This window comes from Moschus berezovskii, chromosome 1 (genome assembly GCF_049115385.1).
Source record: "Moschus berezovskii isolate FMDL1 chromosome 1, NW_MosBer_1.0, whole genome shotgun sequence".
NCBI classification, from domain to species: domain Eukaryota; kingdom Metazoa; phylum Chordata; class Mammalia; order Artiodactyla; family Moschidae; genus Moschus; species Moschus berezovskii.
Window position 1 is genome coordinate 109,815,578 of NC_142460.1, and position 23,629 is coordinate 109,839,206.

Consider the following 23,629-nt stretch of genomic DNA (forward strand, 5'->3'; position numbering starts at 1 on the left):
GTGCACCACAACTACTGAGCCAGTGCTCTAGAGCCCTCAAGCTGCAACTTCTGAGCCCACGTGCAGCAACTGTTGGATCTCTCGGGCCTAGAGCCCATGCTCCCCAACAGGAGAAGCCACCATAATGAGAATCCCATGCACCACAGCAAAGAGTAGCCCCTGGTCGTTGCAACTAGAGAAAGGCCATGCACAACAATGAAGAAAGAACACAGACAAATAAATAAATAAATAAATCTTTTTAAAAAGAGAGAGAGGCAGAATGAGATTTGACACACACAGAAGAGGAAATGGCAATTGACCACATAGGCAGAGATTGGACTGAAGTGACCACAAGCCAAGGAAAGCTGGCAGCCACCAGCAGCTGGAAGAAGCAAGGATGGGATCTCCTCTGGAGCCTCCAGAGGGAGAAGAGACCTGCTATCACCATGATTTCCGCTCAGTGATCTGATTTCAGACTTGGCTTCCAGAGCCTTGAAAGGATAAATTTCTGCCATTTTAATACGAAGTTTGTGGTAATTTGTTACAGCAGTCAGAGGAAACTAATGCACCTTGGATTACCTTTCTGCTTCTCTTCTAATGAGGAACTATACTTTCTTCCAAAACCACCTGTTGTTTTCTGTTTCTGTTTCTGTGGTGGCTCAGATGGTAAAGAATCTGCCTGAAATGCGGGAGACCCAGGTTCGATTCCTGGGTCAGGAAGATTCCCTGGAGAAGGGAATGGCCACCCACTCTAGTATTCTTACCTGGAGAACTCCATGGACAGAGGAGCCTAGCAGGCTACAGTCTAGCCATACGGTCTGGCTATATGGACGATAGCCTGCCAGGCTCCTCTGTCCATGGGGTCGCAAAGAATCAGACACAACTGAGCGAGTAACGCTTTCACTTCACTTCTTAATTCCTACCTCCCAACATCTCATGCCTGACTCTATAGATGCCCAGAATATACTTGGTAAATGTGTAAGTTCACACATTTTCCCTTTCCCCACTTCAGATGCAACATTCCACAATATACACGTGATTAGTCACTGACTGCATGAAAAAAACTCGCCTACTGGGGCTTCCCTGGTGGCTCAGAGGTTAAAGCATCTGCCTCCAATGTGGGAGACCTGGGTTCGATCCCTGGGTCGGGAAGATCCCCTGGAGAAGGAAATGGTAACCCACTCCAGTATTCTTGCCTGGAGAATCCCATGGACAGAGAAGTCTGGTAGGCTACGTAGCAGTCCACGGGGTCGCAAAGAGTCGGACACGACTGAGCAACGGAACGGAACTGGGGGAATGCACAAAATAAAATTAAAGGATAGACCGGTTTTGCAAGAACTGAGAGTTCAGAAAGTTTACTACTGAAAAGAATGTGACATGGCAGGCAGTCTGGACTGGGGCAAGGACTTTGGTCTTCCTCCTCACAGGCAGTGGAAAGTCACTGAAGGCTGTTGAACAGGCAAGTGACTAGCATGAAAGTGATCTTTGAGGAAGATAAGTCTGGTGATCCAGTGTAGCACAGGCTGCAAGGAGGGCGGCTGCTGCAGAAAGAGCAGCGAGAAGTGACCCAGCCAGGGTCACTGCTTCTCTGGAAGCAGTGGAAATCATGTTTTATGAGGGAACTTGTAAAGTAAAAATTGACGGAACATTGATTGGGAAGATAAAAGGCCAATGTTACTTTTTAAAACATATTTATTTACTTATTGATTTTGGCTTCGCCAGGTCTTACTTGTGGCATGCAGGCTCTTTCAGTCATGGCACGAGAATTCTTAGTTGTGGCATGTGGGATCTGGTTCCCCAGTCAGGGACTGAAGAGTTCTCACGATGCAAATGAAAGGGAATGGGGAGTGTGGAGTCTTAGCCATGGACCACCAGGGAAGTCCCCACTGTTACTCTGAGCTACAGCTATTCTGCTCTACTTCCTAGTTACATCACCTGAGATAATTAATGAACTGTTCCATACTTTGGCCTCTAAATTTGTAAAATGTTAGGAAGATTTTAAAAAAATAAAAACTTTGTGTATGAAGGAAAACATCATGTAAGAATTGCACTTCCCCCTCACTTTCTTCTCATCCTCACTGCCTCTTTCTTATTCTCACGGCCTATTTTTTAAAAACTCAGATACCTTCTCAGACGTGGAATCTAAAATATGACACAAATGAACTTATTTATGAAGCAGAAAGAGACTCACAGCCATAGAGAACAGACTTGCCAAGGAGGGGTGAGAGTGGGAGAGGGATGGGTTGGGAGTTTGGGATTAACAGATGCAAACTATTATCTATAGGATGGATAGACAACAAGGTCCTACTGTACAGCACAGGGAACTATATTCAATATCCTGGGATAAACATTAATGGAAACAAATATAAAAAGGAATGAATACCTTTGAATTACTTTGCTGTACAGTAGAGATTAACACAACATTGTAAATCAACTATACTTTAATAAAATAATTTAAAAATCTCAGATATCTCCTAAATTCTCTTGAAATGATGACACGCCAAGAGACCATAGAGAAAGTTCCAAGGTATACAAAGAAGTCAAGATATCCTAATGAAACTTCTGACAGATAAATACAGCGCCATTCATCTGAATTGTGTTGTATTATTTCCACTGTCACTGTGACAGCCCCAATAAATATAAGCAGTTTGCAAGAACAGATTAAGTACCTGACTATTTCTAAAGAAAAATTTGTCCTATGAAACTAATAAAAGAAGAAGGTAAAAGACAAAGGAAAAGGAGGAGGAGAAAGAAGATAGATGTACATAGACCAGGTGACTAAAACAACTAACATTTATTTTCTTACAGCTCTGGAGGCCAGCCCAAGACAGAGGTGTCAGCAGGTTGGTTTCTTCTGAGACTTCTTTCCTTGGCTTTAGATAGCCATCTTTCCCATGTCTTCACATGATCATCCCTTTGTAAATATCTTTCTTCTAACCTCCTCTTGAAAGACCAGTCATATAGGATTGCTGCTGCTGCTGCTAAGTCACTTCAGTTGTGTCCGACTCTGTGCGACCCCATAGACGGCAGCCCACCAGGCTCCCCCGTCCCTGGGATTCTCCAGGCAAGAATACCAAAGTGGGTTGCCATTTCCTTCTCCAATGCATGCATGCATGCTAAGTCGCTTCAGTCATGTCTGACACTGTGAGACCCCCATGGACAGCAGCCCACCAGGCTCCTCTGTCCACGGAATTCTTTAGGCAAGAATACTGGAGTGGGTTGCCATTTCCTTCTCCTAGACGCTTACTCCTTGGAAGGAAAGTTATGACCAACCTAGATAGCATATTAAAAAGCAGAGACATTACTTTGCCAACCAAGGTCCTTCTAGTCAAGGCTATGGCTTTTCCCGTGGTCATGTATGGATGAGAGAGTTGGACTGTGAAGAAAGCTGATCGCCAAAGAACTGATGCTTTTGAACTGTGGTGCTGGAGAAGACTCTTGAGAGTCCCTTGGACTGCAAGGAGATCCAACCAGTCCATTCTAAAGGAGATCAGTCCTGGGTGTTCATTGGAAGGACTGATGCTAAAGCTGAAACTCCAATACTTTGGCCACCTCATGCGACGAGTTGACTTACTGGAAAAGACTCTGATGCTGGGAGGGATTGGGGGCAGGAGGAGAAGGGGACGACAGAGAATGAGATGGCTGGATGGCATCACCGACTCTGTGGACATGAGTTTGAGTGAACTCCGGGAGTTGGTGATGGACAGGGAGGCCTGGCGTGCTGTGATTCATGGGGTCGCAAAGAGTCAGACACGACTGAGCGACTGAACTGAACTGAACTTAAAGACCCTATTTCCAAATATAGTCATATTTTGAGAGGCTGGAAGTTAGGACTTCAGCATATGACTTTTTTTGTGGGGCGCACAATTCAACCCATTTGTATGTACATATATATACGTATTGGAGAAGGAAATGGCAATCCACTCCAATGTTCTTGCCTGGAGAATCCCAGGGACGGGGGAGCCTGGTGGGCTGCCATCTATGGGGTCTCACAGAGTCAATACACAAATATTTGAACCTAATTAGATGTAGGGCGTGCTAAGTTGCTTCAGTCGTGTCTGACTCTTTGTGACACCATGGACTGTAACCCACCACACTCCTTGAATTAAATGAAATGATGAATACACCGAGGAAACCAGAATTGAAAGAGACACATGTACCCTAATGTTCATTGCAGCACTGTTTATAATAGCCAGGACATGGAAGCAACCTAGATGTCCATCAGCAGATGAATGGATAAGTAAGCTGTGGTACATATACTCAATGGAGTATTACTCAGCCATTAAAAAGAATACATTTGAATCAGTTCTAATGAGGTGGATGAAACTGGAGCCTATTATACAGAGTGAAGTAAGTCAGAAAGAAAAACATGAATACAGTATACTAACACATATATATGGAATTTAGAAAGATGGTAACAATAACCCTTTCCCAGCATCAGAGTCTTTTCCAGTGAGTCAACTCGTCGCATGAGGTGGCCAAATTATTGCAGGAGCGACTGAACTGAACTGAACTGAACGATAACCCTATATGCGAGACAGCAAAAGAGACACAGATGTATAGAACAGTCTTTTGGACTCTGTGGGAGAGGGCGAGGGTGGGATGATCTGAGAGAATAGCATTGAAACATGTGTATTATATGTGAAACAGATCGCCAGTCCAGGTTTGATGCATGAGACAGGGTGCTCAGGGCTGGTGCATTGGGATGACCCAGAGGGATGGGATGGGGAGGGAATGTGGGAGGAGGTTTCCGGATGGGGAACACATGTACACCCCTGGCTGATTCATGTCAATGTATGGCAAAAACCACTACTATTGTAAAGTAATTAGCCTCCAATTAAAATAAATAAATTTTTTAAAAGTAAATAAAAATAAATGTCATGACAAGTGATTTGAAAAACAAAAATGTGATTAAGTTTAATTATAATCAATAATTAGAGGATAATTTCCAATGTCAATGGCACTGCCATCTTAAGGCAATATACAAGAAATGTCCAAAATGTGGGCATGTATGTACCTGGAGGATATATTAATAATTCATCCCATCATAACCAAATTATTGCCTTTTCAATTCTCCATTTGATTTTATAAAAGAAAGTTTCCATTTGGTACTAATATGTTTTTGACACCACTAACCTCCTTTTAAAATTGTCCCTCTTAACAAAGAGAGAGCCAGGCCTTAGGCAACAAAATCTAGGTAGAATATGCTGCTAAGTCACTTCAGTCGTGTCCGACTCTGTGTGACCCCATAGATGGAAGCCCACCAGGCTCCCCCGTCCCTGGGATTCTCCAGGCAAGAACACTGGAGTTGGTTGCCATTTCCTTCTCCAATGTGTGAAAGTGAAAAGTGAAAGTGAAGTCGCTCAGTCGTGTCCGACCCTTAGCGACCCCATGGACTGCAGCCTACCAGGTTCCTCCATCCATGGGATTTTCTAGGCAATAGTACTGGAGTGGCTTGCCATTGCCTTCTCCGAGGTAGAATATAATCCATAGTTATACCTGTGATTGCCATTTAATTATGACAAAGGACTTATTTTCTATTCATAGTCATAACATTAAAAAAATGTACGTTTGAAAAATAGATATTAAGTATGTATTATATGTGAAAGTAAAAACAAAGACAGATGAAATTGAGGACTGCAATTTGGAAATAATTACGAAAGGAGAGATTAAGCCCAGGGAATTCATTGCTATACTGCTAACTCCTCATGACCTTCAGCAGAGAGTATTTGTTTCTAATGAAAACAGTGGTGAATTTACATCGTCGAATTTTGTACGTTTGACTTTTCCATAATCTGGAAATAATTTTAAAAACATTCCTCATTGGCTGTAGTCTAACTGTAATCCCATTACTCTTTAAAGTCTACAGGACTGAAGCCAAGATAGTGTATGTTATTCAGCAATTTTCTTGAAAAAGAAATGCAGCATCGCAATCTTTAGTTGACCAAGGTCTTTATCACCTATTACTTAAGTTTGAAAAGGTGGGTAGTAGGCTGTTGTCCCCTTCTCCTCCCACCTTCAATCTTTCCCAGCATCAGGGTCTTTTCAAGTGAGTCAGTTCTTCACATCAGGTGGCCAAATTACTGGAGTTTCAGCTTCAGCATCAGTCCTTTCAATGATTATTCAGGACTGATTTCCTTTAGAATGGACTGGTTGGATCTCCTTGCAGTCCAAGAGACTCTCCAGAGTCTTCTCCAATACCACAGTTCAAAAGCATCAATTCTTTGGCGCTCAGCTTTCTTCACAGTCCAACTCTCACATCCATACATGACTACTGGAAAAACCATAGCTTTGACTAGATGGACCTTTGTTGGCAATGTCTCTGCTTTTTTAATATGCTGTCTAGGGTTGGTCATAACTTTTTTCCAAGGAGCAAGCATCTTTTAATTTCATGGCTGTAGTCATCATCTGCAGTGATTTTGGAGCCAAAAAAAAAAAAATAAAGGCTTTCATTGTTTCTATTGTTTCCCCATATATTTGCCATGAAGTGATAGCATCACCGACTCTGTGAACTTGAGTCTGAGTGAGCTCCGGGAGTTGGTGATGGACAGGGAGGCCTGGCGTGCTGTGATTCATGGGGTCGCGGAGAGTCGGACACGACTGAGCGACTGAACTGAACTGAACTGAACTGATAGGACCAAATGCTGTGCTCTTAGTTTTCTGAATGTTGTTTAAGCCAACTTTTTCACTCTCCTCTTTCACTTTTATCAAGAGGCTTTTTAGTTCCTCTTCACTTTCTGCCATAAGGGTGGTGTCATCCCCATATCTGAGGTTATTGATAATTCTCCCGGCAATCTTGATTCCAGCTTGTGCTTTATCCAGTCCAGCATTTCTTATGATGTACTCTGCATATAAGTTAAATAAGCTAGGTATGGCATCACCGACTCAATGGACATGAGTTTGAGAAGACTCCAGGAGTTGGTGATGGACAGGGAAGCCTGGTGTGCTGCAGTCCATGGGGTTGTAGAGTCGGACACGACTGAGCTCCCGAACTGTAACTGCAGGTGCTTCACATGCGTCATCCCAGTGATCCTCCCGACAGTATTGTAGGATGAAAAATTCACATTTTAGAGATAGGGCTTAGAGCAGTGAAGGAATTTTTGCAGTATGAGATAGAGGGAAGATTAAATATAAAGCTTCTGGTGTCTGGCTGGTGCAGCAGATACCAAATAGATAAGTAGTCATGATTGTTGTCACAGTGTTTGGCAAGCTCAGGATTTAGGCTTAAGTTTGTTTAGTTCAAGCCCATGTCTTTATATACCACCACACTGGGCCCTATAGAAACATAGGAAAAGAAAAAAGGTAATTTAAGATTCACGTTAAAACTATGAATCATTCACTAAGTAGATCTTTGTCCCTGTCGACTATGTTCCAGATGCTATGGAAGGAGCTTCCAACCATCCCTTGTCTCCGTGGACTAGCTCAGGATGCCAAAGGTTGCTACAGCGCCCTTTCTCCCCAATGGATGTAATTTCCTATTTAATGCCTATTGCCTGTGCTGAGGAGTAAACTCTTTGGAGGAAAATGTCTACTGTGATGACCACTTTATCTCCAGTGGGTATCTTCATGACAAGAACACTTTCAAACTGTTTTTAAAAAATCTGTCCATTATATCTGTATATGACCCCAGCTATGCTAAAAAAAAAAAAGATTCAAGAAAATTTCTCAGATTTCTTTATGGATGGTGGGATTATCAGTATTTCTTGTATAACTTTCTATATCTTCTAGAAGTTTTTGTATATAATAATAGAAAGGAGAAAATAAAACTTATTAGTGTTGAAAAATAACGTGTGAAGTCTAAAAATACTGAATGTAAAGCTACGTAGGTGTAGCATCATTAACAATTTCCTCTGACAAGACTTATCTGCTTCCATGCTCCTTCCCTTTCTCCTACAAAACCGAATGGTTCATGCACACAGGGGCTCAGGGATAGGACATCCTTCTCTCAAATACTCTGGCAGAATTATGAGGTGGTAATTCGATTGCTTCAAGAATCCGCAGATCAAAATCTGCAAGTGAGGTGAGGCAGCCCTCTTCTGGGGAAATAATGCAACCACACCAAAGGATGATGGCTGGATTGTAAACAGCCCTTAGGGCACAAGGGTATTCAAAAGCTATTCACCGAAAATTAATTTTTGAAGCTAAAAGTTCATTTTGGAAGTTGAAGCATTAAGTAAGTGTCTAAAGTCTCTGAGCTTCAATTTCTCATTTGTAAAATGCAGAAAGTAATAGTACCTCCTAAGGTCATTTTGAAAATAATGTGAGTATGTTCAGTTATTCAGCACAGTGCTCAGCAGACAGTAAATGCTTAATAAATGACAGCCATTATTTTACCTTTTACTCATTTCATAATTTTTGCAGTGATAATTTTACCTTGTGGAACCTCTCCAGTGTTTACAAAAAAAGACCCTAATGAATATTGCATATTGCATCTAAAAGAGAAATGAACAGGTGTATCCATTTAAAAAAGAACAATTTATGGCTAAAAACCATGAAAACATTAAACTTTGAGATCTGTTCACTGAAAAATTGTTTATTAAGGTGTTAATGTTTTATATAGTTGATTCAACATTTGTATAACTTAAAATTCTGAGTTGCCCTTGAGTAATCCAGGTATCTACAACACTCACATGTATATAAACTGCATATTTCCTGATATTCAACATAGATTTCTCTAACTTCCATTTATCAGACAAGTAAAACATTAATCTTTCAAAGCTACACCTTTAAGAGTTCACAAATTCCGATTTCTCTGAATATTTTTTCATATTTAAACCTTCTTAAAAGAGGAAAATAAAAGCCCCAAACCAGAAACCTGAATCTGCCTTTCACAATATATATCAAATCATCATGATGTACACTTCAAACATCTTGCAACTTCATCAGTTACACCTCAGTAAAGCTGAGGAAAAAAATGACACCGCACACAAAACAGCCTTAATCTGAACCAATATTGAGAAACAGAGCAATGAAAATGATCTTTATTTATCACACAAAAAAACTACAGAATATATTTAGTAACTTATTTTCACCTGAAGACAATATACTTTGCACTTAGAGAAATGAAAGATTAGTTGTCAGGGGTTGCTTTTGGAGAATGATCAACAAGTGCCTTATCGATGGTTGGATACTGAAACCAGGGGCCATCGCCTCTTGTTCGCATTAATCTTCGTACTTCCAGCTCCTTTAATCTGTAAGAAATAGAATAGTGATGTGATTACAGCATTTCAAATTATAAATCTAGTGAATTATCTCTGTAAAGAACAACCACTTGAGAGTTTTGCTTTTGTGTAAAATATAATGTCCCTCCACAGATCCATGTGTGTACATATATCTGATACACACCTATAAGCAAAATTTGGGACTTATTTTGGCTTGTATTATCTTGCTTATGTAGTTAGCCAATGAATATTATTTTTAATCCCTCAAGCATCACTTGAATTGATAATGAATTCTCTCCTCCTGTCCCTGTTCTTCGTCTGGGCAAATCACTTTCACTTGAACAGTGCTAATGCATTTCCTGTCTTTTTGCCTTTTAAATGTTAGGAGAGTCATTTACAGAATGTCTGCTATTATGACTATCTGTTGTGCCAAATGCTAGGAATTAAAAGAGGGACAGGCCTTCCTGAGGAGCGCACATGCTGTCTTGACTGGCTGCCCATCACTATTAGGACAGAAAACCTTTTGAGAGCAGGGACGGTATCTCATTCACCAGCCACCAACATCACCTGGTCAACAGTGGACAGACCATCAATATTGGTAAAGAAAAGGAAAACCAGGATGAAGAAAAACGTTCTCCAACTCTAAGATCTACTTATCCATCCTCATCCTTCTTTACAAACTGAATAATCTCTGCTCTAGAAAGATAGGTTCATTTTTTCAGAGCCAAGCTTTTGCATAAACTACCACACATTCCTGGAATAATTCCTTTTCCATCAGGTCTTTTACTTTCCATTTTTACAGACTACATAGATACTAACTTTTTATATCACTGGAAATTTATCATAGTTATTTATTCACCTTATTAATCTTAACCAGCTTACCAACCCAATCTATGACAGATAATATATCTTTGTGGTAGTATAAGATAATATGTTTATTAAAATATATTTCTCTTTTGGGGGGATTAAATATAATCTTTTTTCTTTTTTACTCTTTAGAATGTAATTATTCAAAATGAAAGTAATTAAAATACTCATCACAGAGGACTGGTTAAACAAATTATGGTTCACCCATATAATGGACAGCCTACGCACTTGTTAAAAAGAATGAGGGAAATCTATGTACATAGTAACATGGAAAGGAGGGGTCTGATACACTGTTAGGTTAAAAAAGCAAGGTATAAAATGAATATGTGTAGCATCTTCCCATTTCATTAAAAAACAGAAAAAAGCATTTGTGACTGTGTATATATACACATGAATAGAGTATTAAAAACTGGGGAGGACTAAAACTAACAGTTATCTTTCTATGGAAGACAGTCCCTTCTTTTATGCCTTTCATTTACGCTTCAGTTTGCTACACACCTAAACACGTATTTTTAAAATAAACTGTAGATACTCCCATTCCATGCTCACACTGGCATTTTTCTTTTAGGGGTAAAAGTCAGGGTCCTGCTTTTATTTTTACTTTGTTTTGAAATTATTCAGGATCTCCGTATGTCTAAGAAATTTTAGAATCTTGTTTTACCAAAGGTATATGTCTGAAGTTCAAAAATGTCCAAAGTTAACCAAATATGAGGCATAATACTGTTCCACGCTCTTAAATAATGACAATTCTATATGGTAACTACCTATACATGTAATTTTACATCCAGAAAACAAGCTAATCATATATTCATTTAATCATTTAAATATTCTTCAATATCATAGCAATTTTTGTAAACTACCAAGTTAAAACAGAACGAATGGGAAGTAGATCAGTGTAGCCTGGGGTCAAGAGAAGAGGAAGGGGGGCTGACTGAAGGAACAGGAAAGAGACTCACCAGCTGATCAAAATGACCTGATTGTGGTGATTACAGTTTATTTTTGTCAAAACTCACTGAACTTAACGGGTATATTTGATTGTATGTAAACCTCACTCCAAACAGCGAAATAAATCTCAAATAAGATCATATTTAAAAGTAGCAAAAGGAAATATGAGCAAACATTAAAAAAATAATTTGGCACTTGTATATTTACTTATTTTATTACTCCCAGAGACGTATACATGACATAAAATTCCGGAAGCTAAAGAAAAAGACTGACAAACCTAATGACAATTAAACAAGTAAATATATATAAAGTATCAGTATCTAGTAAGTGTTCAAAATATATTAGGTATTACTGCACTTTTTGTTATCTGAAACATAAAAACACTATGTTGCAAAAAGATTCTACACTGTCAGAAGACAAATGACAAGCCAAAGAAAACAAATCTGCAACAAAAACAAAAGGGGTTATTTTAATCAATGTACAAGTTAGTAGAAAAATGGGCAATTTGGTACAACTTTTTAAAGAGCAATCTGACAAGAGCTATCTAAAATGTAAAGCATGGGCTTCCCTGGTGGCTCAGTGGTAGAGAATCTGCCTGCCAATGCAGGAGATACAGGTTCTATCCCTGGTCTGGGAAGATCCCACATGCCTTGGAGCAACAAAGCCTGTGTGCCACAACTATCGGACTAGGGCTCTGGAGCCCGTATGCCCCAGCTCCTGAAGCCTGCACACCCTAGAGCCCATACTCTACAACAAGAGAGGCTACCACAATGAGAAGCCCATGCTCCACAACTGGGGAGTAGCCCTGCTTGTCACCAACCAGAGAAAAGCCTGCACAGCAAAGAAGACCCAGCACAGCCAAAAATAAACAAATACATTTTTTAAAAATGTAAAGCATAACATTTGGTTAATAGAGCCACTGCTAGGAATTTATATTCCAGATATACTGAATAAATATGCAAAATACATGCGTAAGGATATTCAGCACAGCACAATGTACAATATCAAAAAACTTAAAAAGAGCCTAAAAACCAACAAGAGGTCTCCTACTGGTTAAAAAAATTAAGGCACATCCATGCAGCGCAACTATTAGAAAGAATGGAGTATATGCTATTACAGGAAGATCATCAAGATACAGTAGGCCCTCCCTATCCTTGGAGGGCTGACTATTCTACACCATTTTATACAGAGACTGGAGCATCCTCAGATTGTTGATATCTGCTGGAAGTCCTGGAACCAATCTCTCACAGATACCAAGGGATGACTATGTATTTACATGAAATGAAGAAAACGCACAGAACAGTGTTGGTAACAGGATTCCATTTGTGTTAATATACTTTGTAAATGATATATACAATACATATTTTTAATGTATAAAATTTTTTCTAGGAATGTATGCAAGAAATCATTATTAAATAGTGGTCACCTTGAAGGATCAGATTGGGTGCAGAAGAAAAGGGAATCATGGGGAGAAGGGGAAGGAGAGGGCTGCTTTGCACTTAAAAGAGTAAGGACATTTCAAAATAAGAATTCCTTGTAATCTGACAGATATTATCCCGAATAGTCTCCTAATCTCCAATGCATCATCTCCACTCTAAACAGGCTGATCCTCTTGCCATCTTCACCCTCTTACACAGAGCATCTTACAGTGTTGAAGAAATAGCTTTATTAAATTTCTTCCTGTGGTTTGCAACTGTAGGAAAGGATTTTCTTCCCTGCACTCCACTCCCCACCGTTCTTTTACCGTAATTCAGCCTTTTCAGCTTCAATCTGAAGGATAGCCATTGTTCTTTCATAATTCTTTTCAGGACCGTCAAAGAAAGTTCGGGCAATCCATCTTGATATAGGATGCTACAAGAGAAAATTTGTTTTAAGATTAGTGTCTAAAAAGTACATTGCTTTTCCAGTGTACTGTTTGCCTAAAATGACCATCTCAGGTTAATCAGTAACACTTTTATGTAATCCATTCTGTAGATACTATATTTGTCTTCATTTACAGGTAAGCAAATTCTACAAGACTGTACAGTTACTAGGTTGCAGGGTCTGGACTCAGGCCAGTCTGACTCCAAAACTTATGCTCGTTCTTATTACACTATGCTGAGTATCTTAGTGGCAGATTTCAGAGCAAAAGCCAGGGTTTGGTGATCCCAAAATGGAGCTGTTTTTACCAGTGAGCAAAGATAAGCTAATTGTATGGCTTTACCTTAAGATTTAATAATGAAATATTTCTTTTCTAAAATATAATTCATTCAGATAACAAAACATGGAAACACACACTGTAATCAAGGCCATCTTACTACAACACTTGTAAAGACAAGTAACAGAATTAATCCGAGATTTTAGTAGCAATGACAGTATGGTAAAATGATTAATTCATAGTGCAGGTGCTGGAGTCAAGACCCTCTAGGTTCCAATACTGACCCTATCCCTGAAACAGAGACCCTACCTCCTTTTAAGATTCAGCTTCCTCCACTATAAAGTGAGAAAAATAATAGTACCATTTACATGGAATGAGATAATATTTGCAAAACATTATCAAAGTGCCTGCTACACAGTGAGTATTCAACACATGATAGCCAACATTAGTATCAGGACAATTTTTCCTATGGTGTAGAACACAAGATAAATTCTGTTACTATGCTAGGTTAATAACATAGTACAGAGTCAGTCCTTAAAAAATCATGAAGCTTAAGGTAATATAACAATGCAGATAATTACCCAAAGAAATTGCTTATAAAAAGTGAACACAAAATGCATCACTTACTTGATATAAAAAACTGAATTTAAAACTGTATCACAATTGCTAAATTAAGCTATTAACCAGTACATTGACAAGGCACCTAACCCTGAAAATAACTTTTAGTGACCTATACCAACCTTGAAATATTCCCAGTGTTCTGGGACGTAGCCTTCTGGAATTTCTGCTAACTCTGCTTCACCTAGTAAGAGAAAACAGTGATGTTCAAACTTCAGTAACAGGAGTTTATGTTAGTTTTTCACCATTTAAATAAGAAACCGAGCTCTTGTGGTTTTAAAGAACCTTTTGTTTTGTAGCAATGAAGATGTCTAATATTTTAAATTCACTTCAGTCTAGTGGAAAATCATTCACTATATATTTTTTTAGATATCTTCTATGTGTAAGGCTTTGCATATAGGCATTATACAAGAGTTCTCATTTTGTTTTTATTTAGTGTAACAAGATATAATAAAAAACAAATTATTCCTCTGAGTTTCCCTAAACCTCCTAGACAAAATATTCAAGGATTCAAGTTTTAGAAGTACTTTGAGCAGAATTTCCCAGGAAAACCTAATATTTACTGTCATTCACAAATCCATTTTTTAAGAAGATTACAACTTTCTATATTCCAGGATGGATAAAAAAATTTCTTCTATCCCTCAGCTTGTCTTCCACCTGTATTTCTGTTTTCCTCATTCAGACTTATCAAAGCTGGTTTGAGAAGGAGGAAAAAGTCAGGTCTTTAATGTGGTCTATAGAGTCAGTGACCTTAAAGGTTTTTTGGGGAAAAAAGTTAGAAAAAGAACCACTGTACATTACTGCAGATTAAGATTTGGTTGAAATGAATTCTCATGCTTAAGTTTTTTATTTAAAGAACTTTTCCTTCTAATGTCCATAATTTCTTTTTTATATTAATGTACACAGGTCTTAAAAACTTACTAGTCTAGTCGGTGGGGAAGATACTCACCAATGAATACATTTATCAACGTTATGCCAATTGCTACCGGAATCCCAGTCAACAAAATGTAGAATCTCTGTTAAGATTAAAAAAGAAAAAAAAAGTTTTCACATAACCTTTTCCTATCTTTCCTCATGCTCAAACTACCCTCATTACATGATTTCCTTGTATTTCTTATAAAATAAACTTGCCAAATTGGAGATGTGATATAAAGCGATATATTTCTATAATTTTCTTTTGCTCTACTTTTTGGATGCCTATATTTAGCATCAAAAATGAAAGAAAAAAGTCAGATTTGACAAGTATAATGCAATATATATTTAAGTGATTTTTCAATTTCTGGTTAAAGCAATGTATAAAGACACATTTATTTATTGAGCTGTGTCTGTCTAGTCTCAGCAGCAGCACACAGGATCTTCCTTGAGCCACGCAGGACCTTGCTGGAGCGCATGGACTCTCTAGTTGTGGCTGACAGGCTTAGCTGCTCTGCTGCACATGAGATCTGAGGTCCCTGACTAGGGATGGGATGCTCATTCTCTGCAATGCAAGATGGATTCTTAACCACTGGAAGTCCCAGAAATTTTTATACTAAGAATAAAAATATAAGAAGATGAAGATGATTTTTAGAGTTTGAGTTGGTCATCACAAAAAAAGGGGGAGCTCAACCACCGGCAAGAAGAAGGGCATTAAGTACAACAGGAGACGGGGAAGGTCTAAGGGGCAGCCAGTGGGTCACAGCTTTAGGAACAGTGGCAGAGTCTGGACAATCTTCCACCTTCTAAGTCTCTACTTTTCCTTATAGAGTCTTGAGATACAAATATATGGTTAATACCCTGCTTCACTCTCTGAGATCAATGTTCCTAAACAATGAAGAATTAAAAAATCATCTCAAAATAATGGAGTTACATATTTAAAGAAGTCCTTCAATGAGTTCTTTGCTAATTTAAATAATATTTTAGTAATACAAATAATTATTACCAAATGAATCCATTTTCAGTTTTAAAATTTATAGACTGGGACGGGGCAGGGAGCACAGATGATTATTTCAAAACCCCATAATCTTGAGAAGAAAGAAATAGTTCAATTTATATCTCCAATATGTCTGAATTTTTCTTGAAAAAAGGAAAGTCTCACTAATTTAAAAATAAATTCAATAACAAACCAGACCTTACTACAAAACCTCAATATTTTTTGAGAAACGGAATATGCATTTACAAAACAAAAGCTTTTATAAAATGAAAGATGTTTTCTAAATAGGAAAAAAAAAATTCCTATTTACATGTAGAGTTTAGTTCAACAAAAGTTTCAACTCACCAGTAATTTCAAAAACCGTTTGTCATAGAATCCGGAAGGCTTGATGATAAACAGTCTTTTCCCATGGTCTCCACTGTGTCGCACAGGAGCTAAAAATATTAAGTTACCCTGTCATATACAAGGCTTATATGGATATATTGTTATATTTGGAGATAAAAATCAGATTATAGGAAAATAGACATGCATAAATGTTTAATATGAATCATGATAAAGCATCCCTTCTCTGCCAAAATATATATGTGTGTGTTTAAGATGTACTGTTCTAAACTTTAACTCTCATTGTTATTCAACATTTTAATTTTTATTCATCAATATTCAAGATATTTATTGAAAAAATATCTAAATGATTATTTGAATTTGTTCCAGTAGCAGGTAGGAAGATCAGAGACTCTTGGTGGATCACAGAACTCTTTGTTTATCTCTGCAATAAATACTTGCTAATGCTGCAAAAGAATTTAAATTGCCTGATATGATGAGGCAATATACATTAGGGACTTGATGCAAAATAAATGGAAAGATAATTATTCAACACCTCTCCAGCAGGAATTTGAACTATTAAAGGAATTTCAGTCATAACAGATGTCAGAAAGATTGTACCCAATGCGCAAACTTAAATTCAGGAATGAACTCCCCCCTCCTGAAATCTACTGTTTAGACCCAGATGACATCTTATCCTCCAAGAAACCAGGTGCTTCCCAACCAAGATGAGAGCTCTCCTACCTTTGAACTGCTGTGTACTCTGCTGGTGTGCAAACCTGCTTTAATTGCCCCCACTGAAATGTAAGTACCTTGAAAACAAGAACCGTCTTTTAAAATTTGCTATTACCTGCAGCAGCTTGCGATGAACTTAGAAGGTTAATTCACAAGAGAATTAGAAGCTAGCATGAATTTACTAAGTATAAATCATACTACTAAGGCCTCTAAAATAATAAGAGAATTTGACAAGGTAAGTATGCAGTTCGATAAATCATTTCAAAGATACAATAGAAATTTTTGTGGAGGAGGTTAAAAAAATGGGCTGGATAATAGTACAAACCACTCACTAATTCAATAAATATGGAAGTGCCCACTATGTACAGGTCTTTGCTAGGTATATAGCATAAAAGGTATATAGATCCTGCTGGGAGAGAAAAAGTAGATAACAAAATTACAAATCTATAAGGACAACAAAGGAAAGAGAGGAACACAGTATCAGAAAAGAACAGGCCCCAATTAAAGTTCCTCTTTAGACAGGTTGGTGGGGTCTACGGGAATACAAGGAAGGTACATTATAAGCCGAGAGAAGTAGCAAGTTAGATAAAATTGGTAATGGGCAACTGGCTGATCATATCCAAAAGGTATGGATTACTTATGCAGTAACCTTGCAAAGGGTTCTCTCACGATTTCTATGAATGGCCTAGATGAAGTGGAGATGGTATTCCTGACATTACAGAGCTAATGCTATAAGAGTGGCTACCACACCAATGATGAAATAGGATCCTCCCAAAATCCCTCCTACTGCATTTACAAAAGGCTGAATCTAAAAGGATTAAGTATAGTAAGTGGGAAGTCCTGCCTGAACCATCCAGAAATTTAGTTGCTCACTAACTTAAGAAAAGTCATTGGTGGAAGTTCTCTCGTGGCCCAGTGGTGAGGATTCTGGGCTTTCACTGCTGTGGCCCAGGTTTAGTCCCTGGTCCAGGAACTGAGATCTGGCAAGTCCTGTGGTATGAGCAAAAAAAAAAAAGAAAGGAAAAGAAAAGTCACTGGTGTTATGTGGTTACCAAAAAAAACTCAAAGGTAATCCAATCTTCATCTGATGTACCAGAAATACAGGGTCAGAACAGAAGGAGCCCTCAACCCACCTCTTAACTAGACCTGCTGAAGTGTGTCCATCCTCGAGTACACTGTTTTAGAGGGACAATCTGGAGCATGCCCCAAGTTAGGCAACTAGGATGGCAAACACCCTGGAAACTGACCTGCTGAAAGAACGGAAGCTTGCTGCTGCTGCTAAGTCACGTCAGTCATGTCCGACTCTGTGCGACCCCATAGACGGCAGCCCACCAGGCTTCCCCGTCCCTGGGATTCTCCAGGCAAGAACACTGGAGAGGGTTGCCATTTCCTTCTCCAATGCATGAAAGTGAAGTCACTCAGTCATGTCCGACTCCTAGCGACCCCACGGACTGCAGCCTACCAGGCTCCTCCATCCATGGGATTTTCCAGGCAACAGTACCGGAGTGGGTTGCCATTTCCTTCTCCAATGGAAGCTTACTGGTCTACAAAAAAGAAGTCAGGATGGAGACCAGACAAGTGTCTTTAAATAGCTGAGGGTTGTCAACTGACAAGGGCTGTGCTAAACTGAAAGGAAGAACTAGGATCAATGTGTCAAAGGGTATTTTTAGCTTAATACAAGAAAAAAGTTTCTGACAATTTTAGCAGTTGAAAATAAAACTGAACTGCCTCTCCAACCCCCACTCCAAAGTTACTTGAGTGTCAATAACGGAATATAACAATGCATAAAACAGGGTGTTGGCCTAGAAGATTTCTAAGGTCTTTTCTCTCAAAGAATCTGACAGATGGCTCCTCTTAAAATAAAAAGACATATCTTTCCTACTGATCAATCTGAATGGTTTCCTTCCATCATCAAGAACTCCTTCCTGCTTTCATGTTTTTGTCCTTACTTTCCCCTTTGCCTGAAAGCCTTTCCTTAGGCTCTTTGAATGGCCACCTCCTCATCCCATCCTTCAGAGATAAGATCAAATGTCACCTCTTCAAAGAATCTCTGACTACCCTATCCAAAGCTGGTCGCCTACTTATTCTCCTTAATGTCATTTGGTTATTTCCTTTAGAACTAAGCTGAATTATTCAGTACTGTATCTCCAGTGCTCTTTAGTGTCTGCAAGTGGCAGGAGCTCCCTATCACTGAATTTACATTTCTTAAGTAAATAAAAAGTTCGGAGGGAACCCTTCTTTAGGTCCTGAAAGTAAATTCAGAAGAGACAGTATAGTCTCAACTTTCCCTTTTAAGACAGAAACACATACACACACTCAAGGATTAAACTCTATGTGGGGTTTTGGGGACAACTGTTTATGAATTCAAGTATTAACAAATACAGAAACTATAACAGAAAAAAATTATGGAAGAAAGCTTGGACTGGCTGCATTCTAGCAATATTAAACACTAACGTAAACTTCTTGCTTTCATCACATATAATTACTCTACTGTTGAACAACAAATATTCATGTCATCAAATGTACCAGATAACCGTTATACTATTAACTGTTCTAAAAGATACTTCATAGTACTAAACTCTTTTCATGATTTATTGTTGTATTAACAGTAGGGCCATCTGCTTACAGTCTAAAATCATTAGCGTGAACACTGCTTACAACCAGCTGGCTGGCAGGATTTCTGGAACTCAGATCCTTCTGCCACAAAAACAGGCATTTTCCACCACTCTCTAAAGCCTGGAATTTCTAAATTAGGTATTCATTAATTACGTGAAAGGTTTCAATAACCATTTTTTTTAATGCAAGTAACTTCAGGAAAGTTATGTTGTGGACAACTGTGATACTTGTGAGGATCAAATAGTTCAATGTAAGATTTTTGTGTGTGTCTCTAAGATAACCCCCTAAACTAATTTTCTTTCCCTCATTCTCTGACTATTCCCAGTTAACTGTACCACCAACTCAATTACCCAGGCTAAAAATCTCAATTGTCTTCCTACACCTTATCCATCAGTTGTCAAGGCCGCTGGATTCTAAAATTCAAACTTCCCATTTCTCTCCATGCCCACTTCACCTCACTGGCTTAAGTAATCAACACGCTTGATAAGTCAACCAATGTTCAGATGCATCTTCCTAAAACATACTACTGATGCTGCTCTTCTGCTAAATACTCTCGGCTGCCTACCAAACTGTTAAGATACCTTGGCTTTATACTCAGCGTGTATGTGCTAAATCGCTTCAGTCGTTCATATCTGCATCTTTGCAACCCCATGGACTGCAGCCTGCCAGGCTCCTCTGTCCATGGGATTCTCCAGGCAAGAATACTGGAGTAGGTTGCTGTGCCCTCCTTCAGGGATGTTCCCAACCAGTGATCGAACCAGTGTCTCTTACATCTCCTGTATCAGCAGGCGTTTTTTTTTTTTTTACCACTAGTACCATCTAGGAATCCCTTTTGTATTCACCCTCTCCCCTAATGTGGTCCTGACTTCCCTTTTTGCAGCCTTCTCTCTCAACACCTACCTATTCCAAGAACCCCATTTCAGATGTATCAGAAAACACATCCTTTACTTTTCTGACAATTACACCTCTTAAAACTGTTCCTAGAATCTACTAACATGTCCCATCATCCATGTCTGAACTAAGTCCATACTACTTTGTTTATAAAATCATTTTAATACTCTTCTCAGGTTTTAAAGTCATAATATATGAACATCAGTCTTCAACACAAAAGTTCTCTGCAGCTGAGGAGAGAACTTAAGCTCATTTCTAGAATCCATTGATGTTTGACATTTAATAATTTAATTAAACAGAATACTTTAATCTGTGCTGAGGGTGATGATAACATGGCAGTACTAAATGTTTAAGAAAGTTGGGGCCATATGGCCTTGAAGAAGGTAATGTTTGGTGCTGCAGATCCTCCCCACTCACTATTTACCACTCCCTTTGAGATAAGTTAAAATTATCATTCTTTTATTTTTTAAACAGTTCTTATGGTAAGAGATGTTTATCTCAAAATAACATTTCTAGAAAGATGCAAAATTATGTGGAAGCACATCTCAGGGTTATAAATACTTGTCAGTGAGAATGAGACTGGTTTTATTTCCCTGTCAAGTTAACAGAATATAAGCACATTTGTAGTAAAAATCCTCTCTTTAAAAAAAAAAAAATCCTCTATTTTTAAAGATGAAGAACTGTAGGTTCAGAGTAATTAAGTGCCTTTTACTTAATTTCCCAGATGTACTGACACAAATTCACAGAATTATTGAATTTTGGAGCCACAATTAAAACCTAGTCAGTCCAGCTCCGAGGAAACAAAAGCAGACAAGGCTGTCTACTCTGCTGGAACTTACATTCTCAGAGAGGCAGAGAATGTGTGCAGGTGTCCCTGCATGTGCTCAATTGCTTAGTCGTATCCAACTCTTTGTGACCCCATGGACTGTAGCCTGCCAGGCTTCTCTGTTCATGGGATTTCCCAGGCAGGAACACTGAAGTGGGTTGCCATTTCATTCTCCAGGGGATCTTCCTGACCCAGGGATCAAACCGTCTCTTGCATCTCCTGTACCGGCAGGTGGATTATTTACTACTGTGCCACCTTGGAAGCCCAGAGGCAGGCATAAACAATATAAAGCAGATTATTAACTTTTATTCCACAGTGACAGATTAGGCTCCACACACAAAATACCTTTGAAAGCAGGTAAGGTCCGTCTAGTCAAGGCTATGGTTTTTCCCGTGGTCATGTATGGATGTGAGAGTTGGACTGTGAAGAAAGCTGATCGCCGAAGAATTGATGCTTTTGAACTGTGGTGTTGGAGAAGACTCTTGAGAGTCCCTTGTACTGCAAGGAGATCCAACCAGTCCATTCTGAGGGAGATCGATCCTGGGTGTTCACTGGAAGGACTGATGCTAAAGCTGAAACTCCAATACTTTGGCCACCTCATGCGTCGAGTTGACTCACTGGAAAAGACTCTGATGCTGGGAAAGGTTGGGGGCGGGAGGAGACGGGGACGACGGAGAATGAGATGGCTGGATGGCATCACCAACTCTGTGGACATGAGTTTGAGTGAACTCCGGGAGTTGGTGATGGACAGGGAGGCCTGGCGTGCTGTGATTCATGGGGTCGCAGAGAGTCGGACACGACTGAGCGACTGAACTGAACTGAACTGAACACAGCTAAAACACTGTAACACTCACTACAGCTATTATATCCTTTTCTGCTGTCAGTGGAAAGGGTGTAGATTACCTGCAAGGATCCTTCCAGAACTTCAAGAACTGGGAGTAGTGTATAAACAGAATCTAGGAGTGAAATTTTACCTCCGTTTATCTCCAGATAGGCATGATCAAACACTATGGGGCAGCAGGGGGTATGTGAAGAGAATATGTGCAATCAGAAAAGACTTACAAAGGGCTTTTATCAAGGAATGTGAGCACATGTGGCTTTGCAGCAGGTTCAAATTCCTGCTGGAAATTCGTTGAATACCATTGGTCCTTTCCATCATTTTTCCATTAAGTCCCTATGTACAATGCCTCTTCATGTGAAATGACATAACTCAAATTGGGAGAAGAGCAGTAAACAGAAAAAGATATTTTTAAGTCGGAGAAGAACCTTTCGCCCTTTAAATTTCACTTCTTCTGTATCTACATCTATTGTATAGGACAAATAGCTTACAACACATTTTCCATCAAGAGGATTAAATGAATATCATTACTATCTATATGGTGTCCAGCACATAATACATGCTCAAAAAGTGTTAGCTGTCGTTATTATTATTCAGTTTAATACAGCAGTGCATTATTTTTGTAATAATTGAGTCACAGTTTCCTCATATGTAAAATGGGGATAATAACATTGTACTCACTTTGCAGAAACCAAGAGGGACTCAAACAAACTGAATGCAAAGCATTTGATGCTTTGCTATTAATATTACGATTATTCATTCCCTTTGTGTTCAAGCCACAGTCTCCAAAAGGCTCCAAATAACCCTTCCACGACTGCCCTGACTTTCCTAGAACCTAGGAAAAGACCTACGATCTTCATATAGATCCCTTCCTTTCTAAGCAGACATTAAAAATAATTATTTTGTGACTGCATTGATATAAAACGAATATAATTCAGGCTAGATTTACCATCATATACGCATTAACATTACAGTCCTTTACCTTCTGATTTTAAAAGAAATGTAAATGAAAACATTTTCCTGGACACCGGAAAGTATCATGAAGACGGATCACTGTGCCTAGAGAATGAGTTAGCCCCGAGCTCTACACCTGACCATATATTACTACTTAGCATCGGCAGGTTCCTCAGCAACATGACTTCCCACCTTGTGAGACTAAAATCTAGCGCAGGTGCAAAATACAAAGAATCGTGTGCCTGAGAAACAGGGGTCTTATTTCTTTGCTTTCTAACCTCAGCTTCATCCACAAATTAGCAACAGGATAGGTGAATGACAAAGTGTCTCAAAAATTCTAATTAATTACTTAAATACGATCGACCCGATTACTTCAGGAAAGCCCTCTGTTTCCTCACATAGCCCATGCTCCTTCTCACCAACCCCAAGCCCTCAATTTATCCCCGGCTCCCTCCGGATTACACCAAGGTCACCCGGGGAGAGCCCTCCATCTCTCCTCCCGCGTTCCCTAATCTCGCTTTCTCCCAGAGCTAGTACCACCGACAGTCTTCGGAAAGTCACGGGTGAGGAAGCCTCCGAATCCAAGTCGAGTGCCAAGACGGCGGCCGGACAGAGCGGCCACTGCAGAAACCGAAGCCCGATGCAAAAGACTCATGGCCGCCATGGCTACCACGGGCAACAGAACAGCGGAGGAGAGTAACGGAGGCCGAGAGAGCCAATCTTCCGAAGAGGGCGAAGCCGGAAAGGGGCCATGTTGACTGAGGGCAAAGTCAACTCCCGTTCTCGCCTTCCGGTCGGCTTGAGACTCCGGAAGTGACACAGTTTTGGCGGA

The 23,629-nt window shown here is 39.3% G+C and overlaps 1 protein-coding gene across 3 annotated transcripts; it reads right to left on the minus strand.

Moving 5' to 3' along the window:
- Positions 1–8,932: 8,932 nt before the first annotated feature.
- NDUFB5 (NADH:ubiquinone oxidoreductase subunit B5) lies at positions 8,933–23,545 on the minus strand. 3 transcript variants are annotated; one of them, XM_088838903.1, is made up of 6 exons: positions 23,335–23,545; positions 15,962–16,050; positions 14,657–14,723; positions 13,830–13,891; positions 12,697–12,803; positions 8,933–9,170 (listed from the first exon to the last, which is right to left on the minus strand). In XM_088838903.1, exons 1-6 carry the CDS (start codon positions 23,459–23,461, stop codon positions 9,050–9,052), a joined length of 573 nt encoding a protein of 190 aa, XP_088695029.1. In that variant the 5' UTR covers positions 23,462–23,545; the 3' UTR covers positions 8,933–9,049. The 3 variants fall into 3 exon arrangements, with proteins under 3 accessions (XP_088695029.1, XP_088695031.1, XP_088695027.1); XM_088838905.1 differs by having other exon boundaries at positions 23,338–23,540; XM_088838901.1 differs by lacking the exon at positions 23,335–23,545 and adding an exon at positions 21,351–21,570.
- Positions 23,546–23,629: the final 84 nt, after the last annotated feature.

Bases quoted from the DNA above. Each gene is read 5' to 3' on its own strand.
- NDUFB5 (XM_088838901.1), bottom strand. From the start codon at position 21,528: ATGGACTGGTTGGATCTCCTTGCAGTACAAGGGACTCTCAAGAGTCTT. The intron at 13,892-14,656 runs GTGAGTATCTTC...TTCTCTTACTAG, and splicing joins GTTGATAAATGTATTCATTG to GTGAAGCAGAGTTAGCAGAA. The intron at 9,171-12,696 runs GTAAAAGAACGG...TATTTCTTACAG, and splicing joins GCTGAAAAGGCTGAATTACG to ATTAAAGGAGCTGGAAGTAC.